This window comes from Trichechus manatus, unplaced genomic scaffold (assembly GCF_000243295.1).
Source record: "Trichechus manatus latirostris isolate Lorelei unplaced genomic scaffold, TriManLat1.0 scaffold00006, whole genome shotgun sequence".
Lineage (NCBI taxonomy): Eukaryota > Metazoa > Chordata > Mammalia > Sirenia > Trichechidae > Trichechus > Trichechus manatus.
In genome coordinates this window covers 16634620-16651009 of record NW_004443942.1, presented here as the reverse complement: position 1 = coordinate 16651009, position 16390 = coordinate 16634620, and the positions used below count along the sequence as shown (strand labels likewise).

General features: G+C 34.3%; 1 protein-coding gene across 1 annotated transcript in view; it reads right to left on the bottom strand.

Moving 5' to 3' along the window:
* Positions 1 to 1627: 1627 nt before the first annotated feature.
* LUZP2 (leucine zipper protein 2) overlaps positions 1628 to 16390 on the bottom strand; it is a 548883-nt gene continuing 534120 nt past the window's right edge. The window contains exons 9-10 of the mRNA XM_012557421.2: positions 4442 to 4510; positions 1628 to 1890 (exon numbers count right to left, since the gene is read on the bottom strand). Of these exons, the coding sequence (XP_012412875.1) occupies positions 1786 to 1890; positions 4442 to 4510 (174 nt within the window). The 3' untranslated portion in view covers positions 1628 to 1785. The remainder of the gene's footprint in view (positions 1891 to 4441; positions 4511 to 16390) is intronic.

The following is a 16390-nucleotide window of genomic DNA, read 5'->3' as shown; positions in this document are numbered from 1 at the left end:
TCTCATAACAATTTCTGAAAAAATCATCCTGACTCTCCTTTTATAGTAGCAAAGATGCCTCAAAACATACTGTGTTAATGTGAAATTGTTATTAACTTTGCAAAAGATACATAGGACCTAGGAAGGAAGTTGGGACACAGGGTAGAGTGGAGAAGTGGACCTAAATTAAAGCAAAATTATCTCTTTCCCTTTCGTAAGCCTATGAAGATAGTTAGGGTTTCTGGGTACAACGGGAAAATTACAAGCAACAGGACTTGGGACACTAAGAAGCATTCTTCCTCATAGAATTACATTATCTTTAGAGCTGGGAAGAAATTAGTGAGTTAACAGGAACTTTGGACCCTGATCTTTTAATTTATCTTGGTCATCTCATCTGAAAACTCCATGAATTGTCTATGAAACTAATTCTCTCTGTCTCTCTCATGTAGCCTGTGACATGATGCAAGTGAAATTTTTTCATGAATATACCACATTTTTATTTAACTGCTAATAATAGTTTTCCAATTCTCCAAATTATTAAATTTGTTTGAATATGTCATTGTGATCAAAGGTGCACCACTATATTAAAAAAAATTAAGCTTACCTATTGATTACAGATTTAATTTGATATATTTTTATTAACAGTCTTTGAACATAGACTGCCAGAGTACATTGCTCCAAATGTATTCACTGTGGCTTGGTAGATCCGTTCTATAAAACCAGTGGTTTGTACGTGCTTTTTGTATTTGCAAAATTAGTCTAATCAACAAAGTGAATATATTTGATGCAGACAACCTAACTGTATCATTTAATTCATTAATCTGAGCCTATACTTTGGTGTTCTATTACTCCTATCAATCAGAAAATTATACAAATATCAAACCTTCTTTCCTGTAAACTATGTTCAGATTATTCAAGGGTGCATTTACTTGATAAGTGGTGTTTGTATCAAGATTCCCAATTTCAAGGATTGATATAGCCATTTCTTTGTTTTAATAATACATTTGTTTTCAAGGAATATGAATCTAGGGTCATTGGTACTATATAGCAATTTTATTTAATCAAATCCTCATTAGCAAGCATTTCTAAATTGGATTCCTAGATTGCAGTAATTCCAAAAGACGTTCACTGGAGATGTATCTATACAGAATTACAAAAAAATCTAATCCATTCAGTTAGAAATTTAGTCATTCATCCAGATATTTTGTCTACTTCATGTTAATCAGCTGATTTAATAAATTATTTTAATTGACTTAATCCTTGACAGAATTGTCTGGGCATTATTTAGATATGATTCAAATTAATAAGAACAATAGCAATGAAGACCCTCAAATAAACAATATATTTAAGCTGGCGCAGATTCCAGCTTTAAGAAAAGTGACTTGAATTGGTTTGTGTGAACAAAAAATTTTATGGTATGGTTGTAATTTGCATTCTAAGAATGCTGAGGATCCACAACATTTCATCATCCTCCAGTTGATTTCAACAACTAGATCACAGTAGAACTAGAATTTAAGTGAACCAGAAGAATCAAGTGTTACCTTGCATTTGGGTTCAAAACAGACCAATTGTTTACTGATAAAAACAATGACATATTTATGTTTGTAATGTTTATTTCAAAGGTTATTGCTGAAGGATCATAACTGGCCTGGAATCTTTTGGAAAATTTGTAGACTACTTTATAAAGTTACATAAAATTGTGAAAAAGTTGCATGCTTTAGAAACTTAGTATTTCTATCAAGCCTGTGGTCTAAAAAGAGTATGAAGACAATACCAAATGAATGTTTAAACACAGTTTCTTGGTATTTACAGTATTGTTTCTTCTCTACTTGCCATCTCTTCAAAGCTGGTCAATTTTTTTTCTGTTGATTTTTTCACCTCACATTCAGAACAAGGAGACATTTGTAATTTCTGTCAAACAACACAGGAAAGACAATTAAAAGAGTCAAATAAATATAAAATTTTAGATAAAAATCTAGAATGCTAATAGAATAGTAATGTAAATTCATATCTTTCAACAAGTATTTTACAAAAATATCTTTGGAAAATATATATCCGATAAGAATCTAAAAACGAAAATATATATAAAACTTTGACCACTTAACAACAAAGAGACAAAATGAACAAAGAACTTGAATAGACATTTCACCAAAGAGCAAATTCAAATGGCCACCAAACACATGAAAAGATGTTCAACATCATTAGCCATCAGAGAGATACAAATCAAAACCACAATGACTTATCATTTCCCTCTCACTGAGATGACTAGGATAAAACAACAACAACAAAAAGAAACAAACAAAAAAACCCAGAAAATAACAAATGCTGGCGAGGATGTGGAGAAGTTGCAACACTGATCCATTGCTGGTGGGAATGCAAAATGGCAGAGCCATTGTGGAAAACAGTGTGCCTGTTCCTCAAAAAACTAAAAATAGAACCACCATATGACCCAGCAATTCCACTCTTAGGTATATACCCAAAAGACTTGAAAGCAGAGACTCAAACAGATACTTATACACCAATGCTCATTGCAGCACTATTCACAATAGGCACAAGGTGGAAACAACCTAAATTGCCATCAACAGCAAAATGGATAAATGGAATACTGCTCAACCAGTAAAAGAAATGAAGTCTTGATACATGGTAAAATATAGATGAAGCTTGAAAATATTATGTTGAGTAAAATAAGTTAATCACAAGAGGACAAATATTGTATGACCTCAATTATATAAAAAGGCAGGAAAAAGAAATGTATAGATACCAAAGTTTATTAGTAGTTACAAGGGGTGGGAGAGGGGGGGAAATTGGGGTTACTGCTTATGGAGTACTGAGTTTTCATATATGGTGATTAAAAAATCTCATTAAGGGTAGGATTACACAGCTAATTATTGTAAGTTCTCTCAGTAAACTGTACACCTGTAAAAAGTTTAATTGGCAAAAGTTTTACGATAGATATATTTATAATAATGGCCAAAAAAAAAAAAAAAATAGTTGCTGAGGCTGTTTATGTACAATCAAACACCTCATGAGATTTGGCTCCTTGGTTTGGAGGTTTAGGGTCAAGGTTTCATGAGATATCCCAGTTAATTGGCCTAGCAATGTGTTTACTGCTTCTGTTCTACCTCCTAGTTCATTGCATAGTGTCTGGGACCTTAAAAGCTTGCAAGCAACCATCAAAGGCTCAACAATTGTCTTTATTCACCTGGAGCAACAGAGAATGGAGAGTCAGGAATAGGAGAAGGAAATGGATATGTGGATAATTGCCTCCATGAACAACTGCCTCCTTTGCCATGAGACCAGAACTGGATGGTGCCTGGCTACCATTACTGAACATTTTGATAAAAGATTCTATAGAAGAATCTGGATCAAAAGGGAGAAAATGTAGAACTGAATTTCAAATTCTCATGGAATCCAGAATTTCTGGAGCTACAAAAGATGGATGAACCCCTGAAATTATTGCTCTGAGATGATCTTTAAACCTTAATCCAAAAATATCCCCTGATGTCTTCCTAAAACCAAACAATAGTCCAGCTTAACTAATAATGAATGTCTGCCTTGAGTGCTATGCTCTTTTAGGATCTATCTATATGGGAATAAATCGAAAGCAGCAGTTTGAACGATTAGATAGGACCTTAGAGGGGAGTGAGTTTATGTTAATAGGGGAGGAATAACTCAGAAAAGGAGGATGCTAATGGTTGTACAACCAGAAGAATGTAATCAATATCACTGATTTGTACATGTAGAAATTGCTGAATTGGTGAATGTTTTGCTGTGTATATTCTCAACAAAAGCAACAACAAATAAAATAAAATAGATTATAAAAAGCTAATGGCAAGCAAAAATAAAACAAATATAAATATCCTAAAACTTCTACTTCAGAAAAGTACATAAAACATTTTACCTGCAAATGGCAAGATGTTTCAAGTACTATTTTGAAATGAACTTGGTCAAAGTATTCAATTCTAATTCATCTAATGCAAGGGTTCAGAAATATTGTCTTAAATAAAATAAACACTAAAATTTTCATGATACAACATTTTTGATCAAACATAGAAAAGTACAAATAGAATTTCAGAATTAAGTTTCTGACGTTTATTTGATGTTGTTGTTTTTGAGGGAATTCATACTTTTTTCTATCTCCTCCACTTCACTAAATGTTCTGTAAATTTTCTTTGTTCCATAAGGAATATGTACATGCTTCCCCCACCCACCACCATTTTTGTTTTATTTCTTGGTGGAGTGAGATTAGGTGTCTCCCAAACCCTTGATCATCCATCTGAGGGCTTCACATAATCAAACCCATGGCCTGGTGACAGGCACAGTAGTCACGGCAAGTCCTACAAGCATTCTTTTGTACAGTCTCTATGTACACTCCCTTCTCCAGCTAGATCCACAGAAACAAGCACTGAAACCAATGGAACAAGAATTGCTGTCTGAAATATTCAAAACAAAACAAAAATACCTGTGGGGCAGGCTCTGATTCTGTAGCGGTATTGCTTTCTTTCTGCTTCATTGAGCAGGCGTTGCCCTCCTGTAAAGACAGAAATTAAAAATAAGTTACTGAAGTTAAAGTACATGAAGGAAAACAAAACAAAACACCTTGAATTCTTCCCATTGAGAAAGTTCCACCACTTTAATATATGCTGAAAGGTCAAGCTAGAGACAAAATTATCACAATGTGAGTAGAATCCTCAAGGAGAGATCACACATTCATGGTGGGTTTCAGTGGTGCTATGGCAGTTGGCTACTATGAAGAAGTTCAGTTCCAATGGAAAGTTCTCCCTCTATAAAAACTTTAAAAAAAAAGATAAAGAATTATAAAACTATTGAATCTTTGATTCATCTTGACTTTAAGACTTAAATATATCAATGGTCTTTATGCCTTCAGGAACATCGGATATTGCAAACCAGGAAGCAATGTAAAAATAATGATCATCAATCTATCTTGTAAAAAGAAAAAAAAAATCCTCAATACCTTAAATATTATATTTTACCTGTCAGGAAATCCCATCTCATTTATTAGTCTCAGCAGTTTTGAAGGTAATGAAGTGCCAGCACTCCTAAAATTATACCAGGTGGGTTTCATTTCCATTTTAACCTAGTTAATGAAATGAATTTTCATTTTCTTCCTTCCTGCCTGTCTGTCTACCCACTTGCCTCTCTTTTTCTCTTCCTTTCCTTCTTTGTCCTTCCATTCCTTCCTTTCGTTCTTCTTCTTTTTTATAAACGTATTTTTAAAGTATCAGTAAAAATTGTTTAGTGGCATATCTGCATTTTTTTACTTGGAGATTTTCTGTAATCCTTTCCATGTGAAATTGGGAGTGTAGGAGTTTAATAACACGTGTCCACTGGATAGTTTTGACCTTGAAAAGTCAGTTTGTTTCTGGGGGGTCAATAAAAGTGTGAAGACCTAAGCTAGCTTCTAACTCTTAAGATTCTATAAATTCTCCAAGTAGATAGTAACTAAATCTGCATCTCTAATCCAGATTTCACAGCAGAAACACTTTTACATATTCCTTATTCTCCAGCTATATTGCTCTTAATTGAAGACAACCGTGTAAACTTATATCTCATTGCCTATGTGTACATTACCTCCCCACCCTTTGCACTGGGAGATCCTGAAAACCAGCTACTCCTTTCCTTCTTAGCCCATAATTTCTACCGCTAGAAAAATTCAGTCATTCTTGCTTGCTTTCAAGGTACTATGCATATAACTTAATTTTAGCGTTTAACATTGTTTTTATATGTATAATCATGTCAAACTCCTCAACATATTGTGCGTTTGTGATGGGGGCTACATTCCACCAACCCTAGAGCCCAGCTAGTTGCCTACCATATAATAATTACTCAATAATCTCTGAATAAATAATGAATGAACAAAAGCAAACATAGGTCATGAAAATATTTCAATCCTGTAGAATTTTATTAACCATTTTATTCTTCAATTATTTTCTGCTTTGAATTTTTTGTTAATACCATGTTTTTTTATTAATGAAATCATACTGAATTATTTAGTGTGTATGAATTTTTGGTAGGTAGCACGGATTTTTTTTTTTTTTTCTTGCCACCTCACACAAGCCTACACTTAGAGTCCTTTGGGACAAACGGTGTCCCACTAATTCTACCCCACAGTACCCCAGAATCCAGAGGTACATACGTGTACTACATAAAAATTTTCAATATTTCTACTTCTCCTACCAAAATGCACACACATCATAAAACACCCTGTGAAAATAGTAATTTGGAGCACATGCCCATTTCTGAAGTTTCAAACAGTCATAAAAGCTCCCACCTTGTGGCAGCATGCACTATCAATGGGAAAGCAGCTTCCCAATAAACCATAGCGGCTGAAAAAGTAAGTGGTCACTGTATGTATTGCTGCATATGAAAGGTTTTAAATGCTTGATTTTATTTATTTATTTATTTTATGACCAAGTTTGGATATATTTCATAAGGATTCCAACATATTAACACACAAACACTTCTAAAAAAAAAAAGTTGCTGTTGAGTTGTTTCTGATTCATGGCAACACCATGTGCCAGAGTAGAACTATGCTCCAGGGGTTTTCAGTGGCAAGCTTAAGCCACCAATCTTTTGGCTAATAGAGGAGCACATTAACCTTTTGCACTATCCAGGGACTCCAAGGACTCCCTATGCAGATGACACAACCTTGCTTACTGAAAGTGAAGAAGACTTGAAGTACTAACCGATGAAGATCAAAGACTACAGGCTGCAGTATGGTTACACCTCAATGTAAAGAAAATAAAAATCCTCACAACTGGACAAAAAAGTTACACCATGATAAATGGTGAAAAGATTGAAGTTGTTAAAGATTTCATTTTACTTGGATTCACAATCAACACTCATGGAAGCAGCGGTCAAGAAATCAAATGACATGTTGCATTGGGTAAATCTGCTGCAAAAGACCTCTTTAAAGTGTTAAAAAGCAAATATGTTATTTTGAGGACTAAGGTGAACCAAACCATGGTGTTTTCAATCACCTCATAAGCATACGAGAGCTGGACAAAGAATAAGGAAGACTGAAGAAGAATTGATGCCTTTGAATTATGGTGTTGGCGAGGAATTTTGAACATACCACATATTGCCAGAAGAACAAACAAATCTGTCTCTGAAAAGTACATCCAGAATGCTCCTTAGAAGCAAGGATGGTGAGACTTCGTCTCACTTACTTTGGACATGTTATCAAGAGGGACCAGTCCTTGGAGAAGGACATCATGTTTGGTAAATTAGGTCAGTGAAAAAGAGGAAGACCCTCAATGAGATAGACTGACACAGTGGCTACAACAATGGGCTCAAACATAGCAATGATTGTGAGCATGGCATAGGACCAAGCACTGTTTTTGTTCTATTGTACATAGGGTTGCTGTGAGTTAGAATAGGGTCAATGGCACCGGGCAACAAAAGCAACAAGGACTTCCTCTTTTCAGTAAGTCAGTAATATAATGTAAAAGTGTGATTGGAACTATAATAACAGAAATTAATAATTAAAATCTTGACTATGTTATTCCAAGTTGCTTTAGGCATATGAATAGAGCGATTTTCTAGGCTACCTAAGAAAGAAATCTGAGGTATCTGAGTTTGAGGTACATCTGGGACCTCGAATTTCCCTGAATAATTATAATTGCTGTTTTTATTATGTTAAAACAACTAAGTTTTGTTTTCATTATACTTTCATTCTGACTCTGAAAAATAAACTAAAATAATTATATAAAATGCAGCTCAAAAAACATAATCTGTGCAGTAAGGAAACTGCAGAGTGTAGGGTTTCATAAAATGCATCGGAGAGGATGGAATTCAAAGGTAGTATCAGTTTAGGAAAAACAGTTGATTTGAACACTAAATCGTTTTCATCAGTGTAGTTTTTCTTAGAGTCTTTAACACATAATTTATTAAAAATTTTTGTCTTGGATAATCTGTCCACATTAAAATACCTGGACAATAACCCAGTCCTATGAAAAAGAGAGCTTTTTTAATCACTACCCTTGCACTTCAAATGCATAGTGAAATTTGAGATCTACTTCTTTATAATGCACAAATGCACTATTCATCTTTAAGGAGATATAATATTAATATTTTCTGAATATATTTGACCCCAAAACCCTTTGTATGGAGTATCAGTTGAGGTCATTGTCTTGAGAAACATATTTTAGGATTTACTGTGGAATATTAATAATTAATAGTAGCACAGCCAACTATGTGAGAAAAGACTTTGATCATCCAAAGAATGAAGGCCTATTATATTTCAACATTAAAGAAGAATGTTAGGTGGCTGGAAGATGACTCCAACCTTTTTGTGAAACTTTGATCCTATAATGAATACTACCTTTAAGTTTACTTTTGGCCTCACTAGCATTATGGACACTTTATGGAATGAGATTCATAAATTATTTGTATTTCTTAAGAAAGCAACAGAGATAAGGCCAATGTAATTTTAACTTGCAAGTATCTTGTCTCAATAAGCATCTTTTGTCAACCTTGTAGTTATTGTTGAAGTAGACATTCACTTGGTGAGAACACATGGGAGGTTTCTTCATAGAGTGTGTTTTCTCTTGTTGTAAATACACTCAGATTTCTAAAATTCCAGAGAACTGCTGTTTCTGAAAGCAAGAAGAATTTGACACATGTCCAAAATTCTGGTTTACAGATGGTTTTGCCTATCAGTTAAAAGTGCTTTGGAGTAAGATAGACTTTGGTTCAAGTTTTAGCTGCTGCTTATTCATTGGTAATCTTGATCAAGTAACTTATCCTGGTTCTCAGTTTACTTGGCTATAAAATAGGGCCATTTTTTCAGAGTTATTGTGAGGCTACAACGAGAAAAAAAAAACAAAAATATTCAGCATGGGTACTAGCAAATAGTAAACATTCTTCTTCCCTTTCTCCCTCTTCTTTTACTATCATTATTAATATCATCATTAGTAGTTACAAACCATCCATTATAATGAGCTGACACAGACATTATAAATATAAGGTATTATACAGAATCAATAGTCATAAAATCCCCAACATAGAGCAAGAAGAGGAGAGGAGGAAAGACAATAAAAGGAAAAATAGAAATAAGTGCTGGCTTGAGTGGATGCAAAATAATTCTTTACTAATGCTTCTCTTTTAACACTACAGAGTTAAAAAAATAAAAAAAAAATTACCACAATTAATGTTTTGCTTCAGGAGGATAGGAGACTTGAGAATATAGAGGTTTCAAGAGCACAACAAATTGTGTTTAGAAACTTGAAGATTTATCCAATAAGACATGAGTTTAGAGTTATTCTGGAAAATGCTTAGTATGGATTTAAACCCATGGGTCTGCTTCTAGGAAACAACATATGTAACTCTTAACAGTTGAAGATGTTCAGCTGTTAAAGGGTTTGCCCTATAAAGATTTGAACAAACTGACATTGGGGACATTCAAATAGGCCATGAGAGTCTTAACTAGATAAATCCAGTTTCATCTCAGTATTCAATAGATCATATCTAACTACATTGAATCTATTTCACCTTTAATTCTATCATTTCTTCCCTCCTCATTTTATCCCAATAATAACCAGTAACCTGAAATTATATATGCAAATATTAATATATGCAACAATAATACATGCAAATACATGATAGAAATATTAGGGAAAAATATACGGAGAAGGAAAAAAATTACTTTTTAGTTGTACTAAATTATAAGTATTACACTATAAAGACAAAGCTTTATCTATATGCGATTATATTTATAATAATTGTTACAACAATTCTCAGGTGAAATGAATGTACATTTTTTATTTGTTTCTTTGTTTCTGTCTTTCAGTAGTAATCATATTTTGGAATAAATTAGTCCAACAGTTTTCCTATTAAACACTGGCCACTCTCTTTAAGTATCTTTCTTGGCTGAGATTATAAATAAAGGTCCATTTTTTCTCTCATCCTAGAGTATAACTTTTCTAAGTGAGGAAGATTTTTTTAAGATTTTCTTTTTCCTATTTGCATGATCTGCTGCTGCTATTTAAAAATTACCAGTACAGGATTCATACCAGAGTGAACTTGTTGCTGTTGTTGCTAGTTGCTGTTGAGTGGTCATGACACCCCACGTACAACAGAATGAAACACTGCCTGCTCCTGCATGATCCTGGGTATACTCGAGTTTATGTTGCTGCCACTGTATTTTGAGTGTCTTCCAACCTAGGGGGCTCATCTTCCAGTCCTATATCAGACAATATTGTGTTATGAACAATAGGGTCATTGGCCGATTTTCAGAAGTAGATCACCAGGCCTTTCTTCCTAGTCTGTCTTAGTTTGGAAGCTCCACTGAAACCTCTTCACCATAGGTGACTCTGTTGGTATTTGAAATACCAGTGGCATTGCTTCCAGCATCACAGAAACATATAAGCCTCCATAGTACAACAAACTGACAGATGGGTGGAGGGAGTAAATATGAGCAAGTATAAATGTATGGGACGGAATAAGTAATTTCTCTGGAATCAGAGGACACTGCTCATGTAATGGCTCTGCCACTAACTTGCTCCCTGAACGTGTCATATGTTAAACCTCATGTGTTAAAGTGGGAATTAAAACACTGTAGAAGTATCTGTCCCTGCCTGCTTCATCCCCTCAGACTACTTTCATTGCTTTTTTACACACTGATGACTTCCTGGCCTCTTTGGCCCAGGACATTCTCTGACCGAAGAAGAAAGCTCAGCTACATGGCAGACTAGACTTAATGCCAAGAAATTAAAGACCTAGTAGTTGATCCTAAACCAGTGAGGGATGAGAATTTGTAAATAAATTTGTAAATAAACAGCAGTTCAAGTTATAAATCCCTGAGCATCATACAACCTGTAGTGTTGAGAACTACATGCATTCTTTCTACTGGCCCATCTCTCACATATCTACACCTAAGAACATGATCACTGAAATCAAACTAAATCAAAACTTGTCTCTTTCCCAACTATCCTTTGATTCATGTATGATTCAGAGTGGGGAACTTCTCCAGTCCCAAAAGAAGAGAAAGTAGGTTCCTAAAGTAGAAAAAAATCTTCACAATCATGTTGAAAAACATTTCAAACTGCCTTCCCAATCATTCTCATTTGAACAAATACTCACCTGGAACCCTGGGAACCTTTTCTGTTTAGTAGGAAAACACAGGCTTTGCCAAATTTTCCATGCTGTTTCTCTCCCTGTTGGTGTCAGCAGTGACAAGTGAGGAGGCTGACAGAGAGGACTGAGGAGATGGATGAGATGAGGGACTTGGACACTTTGTCTTAAAAAGTAAGATGTGATATAGGAGCGTGGCTGTCAGCTCACCTTTATGAACCACAGCAAGGCTCATGAGATGAATGCCTGGGCATTAAAAGAATGAATCTTTGCTGTTAGCTACTCAGACTCACTGATTTTCTTTTTACTATGACTGTTAAATACACACACATAGGGCTTTTTGTTACACTGGTCTTTTCTTTGCCTCATTCCCCAACACTGACTGGAGTAATTAATGACTTTTCATTCTTTTACTTCATCCTGGTACAACCTGGAATGGAACTGTAATTGTTTGAAAGAGACATCACATGAAGTCTCATTAAGAGATTTTATGACAAAACAGTATAATGTAGTGGTTAAACCACGGGCTAAGAAGTCTGGGTTGAACCAATGCTCAAATTCTGAAATCCATGATTTACTAGCTTTGTGGCCTTGGAAAAGTTCTCATTTTTTCCTAATCTTAATTTCCACATTTTTAACATGTGGAACACTTTTACTTTATAAATTGCTGTAGGGATTAAACATGAAAATGATTTAAAACACTTAGCTCAGTGCTTCTGGGTCAGTAACATCTCTATATTGTAGTAGTAACGATGATGATGATGAAGATAAAGATGAATGCTGTAGGCAACAAAGATGGCAGGTAGTGTTAATGGGGTTCATTATTTAGCTTTTAACAAAGATGTACTATGGGTTAGGTGGGAATTTTGGGGGGTCTTGTGCATCATGTTCACCATCTAACAAACAGGAAAAAGGAATAGACCTAAATTTATGTGATTATTGTGAGGATTAAGTGAAGAAAAAGCACCGGAACAAAGTACCTGGAATTTATCAGATAACAAATCTTATCTATTGATATTATCATAACAAATCCCCTAATATTATATATTCAACAAATGGAAGATTTTTTATATAATAATTGATGTGGTCCACTCAGTTTGGAAAGAAATGTAGTTCTACATTACCCTTTTCAGATATATTTACATTAATGAAATGCCTTCCTCTTGCCGTTGGAGAAAAAAATTATAATTGGATGATAGCAAAAAATAAAAAAGGTCATTAAAATAATAACAAATTATGTTTTTCATGTAAAGTAAGGCAATAGAAACAATAAGTTTACTGCTGGCTAGAACATGATGAAATGGACTTCTCTCTTTCTCGCTCTGACAATGCTGGTGTAAAAATAAATAATAACTTTATTATATATGCATTCAGATATTTTAGAAAATAATACAATAAGATAGATACGTGGGGTTTAATTACGTTTATATTCCAATGTATTTCACTTTGGGATATTGTCTCTCTGAAGGAAATGATCCTCAATTAAGAACAAAGGAAAAAAAAGCCCACAAAACTTTGCACTCAAAAGTATTATTATGGTAATTCAAAAAAACAATAGACAATAGAAACAAACTAATGGTAGAACATATGCAGGGTGGCTAATTTAATAAGGATACAGTACCAAAAAAAAAAAAAAGAGAGAGAGAGAAAAAACAAACTCATTGCCATGGAGTCGATTCTAACTCATAGCGATTCTACAGGACAGAGTAAAACTGCCCCATAGGGTTTCCAAGGAGAGGCTGATGGATTTGAACTGCTGACTCTGGTTAGCATCCTGAGCTCTTAACATCACCAGGGCTCCAAGGATACAAGAGTAAGATGAAATATTTCATAGTCTTGAAGGCAATGCTTTTAGGATATTTAGTAAAATGAAAAATGCTTAAACTGAAAGCATATAATACGGAATTATACAGATGATAGTATTACCACAATTCAAAACAAGGTGTGCATGTAAAATAGACAAAAATAAAGGTACCAATTTGTTAATATTGTTTTCTTTAGTAAGCAAAACTATAGGTAAAATTTCTTAGACAAAAACCCTGTCACTCTCTGTGTGTATGTGTTTTTTTTTGTATGGGTAAACACCTCAGATTATGTAATCACCTCACTTATTATTGAAGATCCTTGTGATACTAGTGATTAGTTTCTGACTATGAAGAAACAATGTATGAATCTGGGGATACTTCCTTAAATGGTGTGAGGAAGCTGGACCCAGAGGGCACTGACTACAGGGCATGGGAATTATCCTCTGTAGAAAATGACTACTGGATATTTGCTGCTTCATCACTCATCACACACCTAAAAATCAAGGAGCAAAATAACAAAATGAAACAAAATTCTTCTCAATACATATTCATTAGAATATTCAAGGAGAGAGGGAGACCAGGAGGGAGGGAGAGGAAGTATCCGACTCCAAAGATTGAGCTAGTCCCACTTTGAAAAGTGTCTGCTTTTTTAGCGTTCATACTTATTAAAAAAACAAATATGGGATAGGATGGGGGTAATATAAGCTTTAGCATCAGACAGATCTGAATTCAAATTTCACGGTTGACGTTTACTTGTTGCATGACCTAGGACAGATTATTTAACTACTCTGGATTTCAGTTTCCTCATCAGTAAAAGCAAGGTAACAATAAGCAACTTACATAACTGTAAATAGTATACACAAGACAGATGCTTAAAGTGTGAAGCACTGGATATCAGTTCTATCTCTCTCTGACTTCCCCTCTCTCTGTCTTGTGTATCTCTCCTACAACTTTATTGTTGTATTTTAATATTTTGGTTGGTTACAAAATAGCATAACCCATATCAATCTATATACCTCTATATATTTATGTTCATCTTTATCTAGATCTAGATAAAGGATAAAGTAAATAAATCCAGATCTATATTTATACTTATATTTTCCTTCCTTCCCTCCTTCTTTCCTCCCTCCATCCCTCCCTCCCTCCCTTCCTTCCTTCTTTTCAGGGACATGGCTGATCCGTCCTTTTTCAACTAGATATGACCATCTATTCACAGATTCTTTATCAGTGTATAGTTAGCCTATAGAGCATTATACATGTTCATAAATTATTACGTATAATGCTTAAACTGGAGCCTGGAAATTTAGGCTTTACCTCCATTATCAATTTGAAATCCCAGATTTTTTTCTTGAACTAAGGGAAAATTTCAAATGTCATTTACACTCATGCATATTAAGGTCAAACAATATAATATTACTTGGAGAAGAATGGATAAGTGTAGGGAATGGTTGATTAATTATACAAAGTTACTATTTCTTGTCTGAAAAGAAAGGAAATGCTTAAATGGTAGTCTTAAGAATTGCATAAAACAGGCACAGATCTTCAAAACACTTCTGTCACCTCAATTAGTTAAAAATTCAACCTGATTAGTAAAGTACCTGTATCTAGAGACTCAAGTAATAAAATATGCACATTGATCAAGAAAATATGCACAAATTCAGCTACTTCAATATGCAGATCGCCCATTCAGTTATGCAGGCAACCTAGGGAGGAGCACAGCTGGATCTGTGAACTATGAAATGGGATAAGCCATGAATGCATCTTTATTAAGATGATTACATTCTCTCTCACATATATAAATCTCTACTAGTACCACCAGAATAATCAGTTTTATTTTATTTTATTTTTAATTTTCCTGTGCATTTAACAACCAGCTTCCGTTTGCCAAAATGTTATATTATGGACACAAAAGCAGGCAAGGTCTATGTAGATGAGTCAAGCCATGGTAATACGCTTACCTCTGTGCATGGAAAACAACACACAATCACAAAGGGGTTGTGGAAATTGACATAGTGGGGTATACCCAGTAATTAGCAGAAATCCATTGTAATGTGGAGAGAACAGGGCTTGGAGTCACGTGCATGAATTTGAGTCTCAACTCCACCTCCTAGTACTGTTAATGAACATTGGGGTTCCTAGATTTTGGTATTTTATAGAAGAAACATTAAATAACAGTAACAAAAACTGGGATTGTCAATTTCAAATTTTTACATTATAACAAATAAACCCCAATCTATTTTAACAATAATTCAGAATAGAAATAACATTTTTTTTTCCCTCAGGAAACAATACACATATTGTTTTATGACATTGGTTAACAACCCCACAACATGTCAACACTCTCCCTTCTCGGCCTTTTTGGTGAAAATATACATAGCCAAAGATACATCATAGAAATAACATTTTAATACTCAAAATATATGAAGGATCTAATGTCAAAGAAATTATAATGTGTGTGTCTGAGAGAGAGAGAGAGGGAGAGAGTGAGATTAATTCATGGAAAATCCAATTATGGACTATTGTTATTTGGTTCTATTTGCCGTTCCATCTTTCTATATCTCTCTACTGTTGAAAACTTCATCCCAGGCCAGCACCTGCCTATAGAATGGTATTTGAAATACTAATTTTACCTTACTTTTCTCTCATTTGTAAAATGGGCACAATGATGCTTCCTATCAAATGTGGCATCACAGTGAAAAGAGATAATGTAGGTAACAGCAAGATGAAAACAGATAAATAAAAGATGTCGTCCATTCCAGGTTAGAATCCCTTTATTACTTATTAGATACATGAAGTAGGGAAAGTTATTTCATCTCACTTTTGTTCTAAATTTCTTCATCTTTACAGTAGGCAAAATAACACCTACCTCAAAGTGTTGTTGAAGAGTTCAAATAAATAAAAAATAGAAGAAGGTTTCTAAGGGAGTATCTCACACCTATTAGGTGTTTAAGTCTACCTCCTATCTTTCCTTTAACTTCCTTAGCTTTCCCTTTCTTCAATCAAAATTGCTCAATTTTCTCAAAAAATAATGGAGTCCTTTGAGAACGTAAACACTGATATTCAGTCACTTTAAAATCTTTGTGTCAACACATTGACTCTGGTCATGAGAGAATCTTGAGATTGTCAAAAGATTTGCTGCTGTTGGTTTCTTCCAGGTCTATGATACTTCCCCTCTGGTCCTTTTCTGTTATAATTCAACAGGGCAAGACAAAAGCCTTCTTGAGAAACCTGAAACATTTTATTCGTCCTTTTGTTTTTCTTTTCCTTCGAGGCAGAATCATCAAATCAGCCTGTCTAATTTACTTTAGAACTTCAGATGCTCTGAAGATTTTCATTGTGATACATGCATATCTTTGCCTTCAATGCAAATATTGTATTTGGAAATTACTTTTTTTTTTTTTTTTTACTGTACTTCAGGTGAAGGGTTACAGAACACAGAGTTTCTCATGAAACAGTAGTACACATATTGTTTTAGGACATTGGTTAACAAGCCCACAACATGTCAACCCTCT